Source organism: Halyomorpha halys, unplaced genomic scaffold (assembly GCF_000696795.3).
Source record: "Halyomorpha halys isolate HHAL.00 unplaced genomic scaffold, Hhal_1.1 Scaffold1558.1, whole genome shotgun sequence".
NCBI lineage: Eukaryota > Metazoa > Arthropoda > Insecta > Hemiptera > Pentatomidae > Halyomorpha > Halyomorpha halys.
In genome coordinates this window covers 41592-48036 of record NW_027106959.1, presented here as the reverse complement: position 1 = coordinate 48036, position 6445 = coordinate 41592, and the positions used below count along the sequence as shown (strand labels likewise).

Sequence of the window (6445 nt, the reverse complement as noted above, 5' to 3'; positions counted from 1 at the left end):
TATATATATATTTTCCTCTCCTTTTTAAGAACGTTCATTGTCGAATACAATGTTTTTTTGCTCAAACATTGCCTCTTATTATTTTTTTTTTTTAAATTCTATGCGATTCATGTCAATGAGGTTTTATGCCATAAGAGATAAAAAACAAAAATTTCTTGAGGGGCAGGGTCATTATTTTCATCTCTCAAATCGTTCTTATTCTGAATATGGATTTTTTTAAATTTTCCTTTTTATTTTTTAAAAACGAAACATTCTCAGTTTTTATGACCTCAATGATGATATCCAAACTTGAATGTGGTTGATATATTTCCGACTCGTAGATACTTTTTCGTATCGATATCAAGCTAATAATGAGACTTATGTTATCGGTCTTATTTCCTATTTCCTGTAACCATTTGCTATTTGGTTTTTTAAAAACTCGCTATCCAAGCCCTGACAGACAATTTCAATGAGGATAAAATCTAGTTGTTATTAAAGACCTTTTAATTGTACATTGGCATTTAAGCATTTAATAAAAATCGAGCTTTTTTCGAGAAAATAAAAAAAAAAGTGAAAATCGATTTTATTAAGTGCCACTTCGATTTTACCGGAAAAATGTCTGTCATATCCTAGGCATATTCCCGCATTAAATATGAAACTTCATATTCGTACATTTCGTTTATGAGCTAAGTTGAGGGGACTTCCATCGAAAACTCGAATTCAAAACTTTTCATCAAAACCATACTTTCCTTTACAGTATATGGGTTAGTAAAAAAAAAAATTACAGTATTTAGTTTAAATATTACAGCAAGAGTACATTAGAAATAAAAAAAATCATGATTTTCACTATATAAAGACATCGTTGAGACGGAAAACCATGAATTGTTTTTTGATTCACCAATACTTTGACTTATTTATGCACCAAAAAATGAACAAGAATGTTCCAAACCCACAATCGTTGGAATATGCATAAAGTGGACGTTCTAATGTAGGAATCGCCATTGTTTGAGCTTCAGCGGCAGCTGTTTATTTTTTAATTATTGGCATTTCCTATCTTCCGCTCAAAATTAACAATTACCCTCATAACGTTTACAGTTCCGTCGTTCCATTAGATTCCATTTATGTTACTGCATTTTAGTTTTCAGGTTATCTTCCATCCTGCACAGCTCATAGAAGTTATTAAATGTTAGTTATCTAAACCACTGTTCTGTAAGAACATTAAGAAAATCTGAAGATTAAAATAGTTCTAATTAAAATTTACTTTTCCATTTATTTGATTCCGTCTGTAATTTATCAGACCAAATATAATTACTATCTCTTCATTTTCTAATGACGTCTACGGTTAGTGAGAAAAGGATTGGTATAAGGCCATTCGGTTGAGGACTGAATGCTAACTAGAGGTTGGATTTCCGTTCACGTTATATCAACTAATTTGCGTGATGCTTCAGGTATGCATGGGCGTCCGTTTGCTGATTTTCAATGCATGAAGTGTCAGTGGAAGATGGCTTGGAGTTGATATAGTTTTTAGTGATCTATTTTCCAATTACTTTGCCAATTGAGAAAAAAAATCTTCTAATTCATCTAAATTCTTCATGCACTAAATATTTAAGTAATTAAGTGTGGAGAATTAGCTGGAACGTGTTTTTTTTTTATTTATAATGTGATAAGTATGTGAATAATGAATTATATATTTTCAGTTGCATCATAATGGAGTTTCAAGTGAACCGGTTGACAAAATTTGATATTCTCTTTGTTTTCCATTAGATTTTCATAATACTTATAACAAAACTACGGGTTTAGGAATCAAAAACGTATGCTTAGTATTATATTTTAAAATCAACCCTGTTACAAATACTCTTAACCATTCTTACTTGCATTCCTATCTGCATGTAAGCATTGCTTTTCTCAAATACGTTTTCGAAGTACAGCTCACATTCCCAATAAACGTAAATTTAATTTTTCAAATTCTTTTTGCTTTTTTCTTTTTATCAGACGGCGGTGAACGAAACACTAAAGTTGGATTTTGGTTTTAAATATGTTCCTCTCAGTAGATTTCCTAGTCTTATGGTAGAGCCGCACTCGTGTCCAGCCTGGCCCAGTATGTTCCGAAATAGTAGGTATTGTACCAGTTGTGTGGCCGGTATGTCATTAGCACTAATCATCAAATGTAGAGGGAAACATTGCAAGCAAATGTTTGCGAATAAATACTTGACCAGGCTTCACTCAAATGCGTACTTAACTTTTTCGGAAGATGGTCCTTGTGGCAGTCAGGAAGATTGCAGACAAACCATATATTGGTAACCAACTTTTCGTCCTACTTTACAGGGCTGTGAGAGCAATATGTATAATTGTATAACATTTGTAATCATAAATATTAATATAATTATTATTATTATCACGATTAATATAAATAAATTTGTAATAATGATTGTACAATATTTGTTATTACTTCTTCATATTATTATTATATTGTAATTCTATCACTCATTATTAAACTTTTTTTCGTTTATATTCTATTCATAAATATATATGTTTGAGTGTGTTTACCACGTCCTCCTTTTTATCAAGTGGGGCGAAATGTCGGTTACAAATAAATAGTTTTATGCTGCTTCTTGACTTCCATATTCCTATTATCATCATATACTATAAAAACTAATGAATTTTCAATATGGACTTTTTATATCTTTACTCCCACTAACTTTCCTGTAGGAGGTCAAATACCGGCTTCTGATCTTTATCCTATCGCCCTCTTTTTGTTCTTGCATATTTTTTATATATTTCTAATATTCATTATTTTTTATATATATTTATTACTTTTTTATATATATGTATATTTGTTACTGCTTTTTATCAATTATTTTTATCTGTTATAATCTAATATACTGTTAGTTTATATTATTATTTATTTTAAAAAAATATTATTTATATTTTATTTTTACTCTATGTAAAGAAGGGCAAAAGAAAAAAAATAGGAAGGATATATTGGGTTAAGAGTGAACATTTAAAAATAAAAGAACAAAAACGATGAAAAAAAAATCATATATTACTATTAGATATTATTAATTTACGCGACTATTCCTATATTTTATTAGATTTATGTATGCTGTGTATTTAACCATCCAATACAGTTAGGTTGCACAACTTTTTTGATAAAGATTTTTCCCTCTCTCCTTGCTTGAATCTGAATTTGTTGTGTTAAACTTGTCAGTAGTGATTTTGCTTCCATTAGGGTGTGCATCAAAAGTGAAAATCCGTTAGTCAGAATAAGTGCACTTTTTTCAGACAGAGATCAGAAATTAGATGGATTTAGAATAAAAATGCTTTCCACACATGCGGAACTTGGCGCGTTTTATATTTTTCTGCTTCAGTTGATATAATATATTATATAATAATATATTACTATATAATTAATATTGAAGATGTTATTAATAGCCTGAATAAACTTGCAGATCTGGGGCTGTGGTTCGTGAGGTGGCCTGAACCGATCACGGCTCCTGTCGGAGACGACGTGGTCTTCGAGTGCTCAGTGAACGTGCCGGCCGAGTCGGTCCGGTGGCGGCAGGGCGACCACTGGCTACAGCAGGACAGGCCCCCGCCCCCTCGGCCCACCTCCACCTCCAGGCTCCTCGTCAAGTTCGAGGACGAGAAGCAAGAAGGAGATTATCAGGTATCTATTAGTATCATGTCAACATTACAATGAACTGTATTAGAACTCGATTTTAACTTTTAATTTATAAATTTCTAACAAAACGTTTCTTAACACACTATCCCTTAAAATTGTTGATTAGATCCACAGTGAAGTATCTCTGCCCTGCTTATACTTCTATGATACTCATTCATTGTCGGAGAGATATTGTACGTTATTGTACAAGAGCCCGAGGAAAAAAAATTAGTTATTTCACCCCAATTTTTATTATTATAATGAAAACTACGTATAATTACTAGTCAAAATTGATGAGCCTGCCAAGTATATGTAAGGGAAATAAAAAATTCACCTAATATTTAAATATAAATTTTAAAACGTGAAAAAAAGTTGATTTTTCTTTCGGACTTCCATTCTTTAAAACTTTTTTTTTTTTTAATCCCCCTCCCTTGCAATTTCTGGCATACGGGGTGCGGGAGCAGTGGGGTAGTGCGCTGGGGATTGCGCATGCCACTGCTTCCAAAGATCACCAATTTTTTTTTTTTTTTATTCCATTCTTTAAAACTGTCAACAACACTAGAAAACCTAATATAACATAATTTAAAGTAAAGTAAATTTTCTAAAATATGGGCCTCATAGAATTATTTACGTTCAATAATTCCCGGGATACAGTTTTTTAAAGAGCAACATTTTATAGACAAAGCTCAGAAAAATCAGTATTATCCAAAGTTATTTAAGGAGATCTATATCTCAAATTGACGGACAGATGTCTATTAGCTCGCATATTAAAGCTAGTTTAATAGGCCATAAATAAATTCACTAACTATTGATATTTCAGTGCATTTTTTATAGTATGTTGGTTTTGAAAAACTACATCTCGGGAACTATTGAACGTATATAGCTCTATTGGGCCTCATATTTTAGAAAATTTACTCTACTTCAAATGTTGTTCTATTAAGTTTTCTAGTGTCGTAGGTAGTTTTAAAGATATGGAGCTCTGAGTGAAAAAATATTTTGTTTACCGTTTGGTAACAACCGCCATTTTTTATTCCTCCTACCTATACTTGGCACACTCATCACTTTTGACTATTAATTATACATAGTTTTCATTAATGTAATTAAAAAGTGTAGTGAAGTAAATGATTTTTTTCTCCTCTTGGAGTCTTGGACTATTATGCCACGTAAAAAAAAAAACATTACCAGGGAGGTTTTTGTGTCAACCAATAAAGATTTCAGAATGAACTTAGGTTTGGGTTGGAAAAGTAATTTTTCTTTACTACACTTCAAAAATTTGTATCAAGAAACATGTGTATATTCACTCAACATAATCAATTGTTTTATTCTTGGTAATATTTTTAGCTAATAATGAATGTAAGCTCTCATTAGTATACCTTAATAATTTGCTAAAAATCTAAACCTTATAGACAATGTCATATTATCATTGTACTACGGATGACTGCTGTAACTTTAGCAAGCCCAATAAATCAAAGTTAACAATCAATTAACCCCGCCTCCTCTGTAATTCAAGCAACTTCCCCGATTATTTTTCAAGATTTGAAATTCAATAATTCTTAGTAAAAAGACTATAAAGTTAATGTAGATTAATATGAAGATATAGGCTGTTTTAATATTTTTTATGTATTCTGCTTATCATTTAATGTAGTTTCTTATTTATTTTGTGTTTTGTAGTAATCATTCATAATTGTAAGTCCCATTTATATAAATATTATACAAGGTAAAGTCACAGCCCAAGGTACAATAGGGGATGATCCAAGGTTTATTTATAAAAAATATTTTTTTTAGTCATAATCTGAAGATGAAATATTTTTAAAATAACCGAAGTATCTTCAAACCATGACTAAGAACGATTTATTTTCAATTTGTGTTATGTCAGAAGCTATGAAGGATTGAAAAACTGACCTAAGATGAACCTCCTTGCAGAACCTTAGGTCTAGTAACAGTATTTCCTGAGAAAGTACTGCACCCCTGACCCTTCATGAGTTGTAGTGATAATGATTTAATTTTTTAAGTTGTCATTGACTTTTATTGGTCTCTGCTTGGATTAAAAGTTGCGTATTTCACTTTATTCCTTAACTGTTCGATTAATTTTCTAAGATACAAATTTTCTAACACTATTATTTTGAAACATTGTGAGTTCTTAATTAAAAATGGTTGAAAGAGGTTCCTTTTTGTGCTCTCACGAGAGCTAATTGCTCCGTAATTTTTCTTTGGACTTAATAACAACATGACTCTTAGTGTGGACACAGATTTGAGTTGGAGTTGCCTCTGGGCTAAGGCCGAAAAATGAATACATTCTGAATCAAAAGATAAATCGACAAAGAACCCCAGTGCGTTCTTGGCTTTGTAGATATTTAGCACCGCCATTGGGCCAATGCTCGTTCCTGAGCGGACCTGTCTAATGAGACCTTATGGTGATGACCTCTCAAGGTGAAGCTCGAGCGATCTTCCCGAAGAAGGCAGCTGTTCTCAGGCTCATCATTAGCAATGAGCACCTGCCGAATTACAATTCTACTCTTGTATATTTATAATGGTCGCGGTGATCAAGACTCAATTGACACCCCATTTTTTTCTCGAGGTTTGAGAATTTCGAAATGAAATTTAGTTGGTATAAGTCGTTGGGATGAAGTTTCTTTTGGTAGTGAAGTCGGCTTTGTAACCTCAGTCAGTTTTTCTCCTACACACTTAACCTTGGAATTTCCAATGGAAAGGGACATTTTCAATGAAAGATCCCCGTTGATAATTTAATTCTAAAATAATTTTATATCTGTAATCTTTCCCTCCCTATATGACTCATCTCAAAGG

At 31.9% G+C, this 6445-nt stretch overlaps 1 protein-coding gene across 1 annotated transcript in view; it reads left to right on the top strand.

The window, feature by feature from the left end:
* The window catches only part of boi (brother of ihog), a 69663-nt gene that overhangs the window by 46841 nt on the left and 16377 nt on the right, over positions 1–6445 (top strand). Inside the window, exon 3 of the mRNA XM_014435297.2 lies at positions 3429–3646. Coding sequence (XP_014290783.1) covers positions 3429–3646 — 218 coding nt within the window. The remainder of the gene's footprint in view (positions 1–3428; positions 3647–6445) is intronic.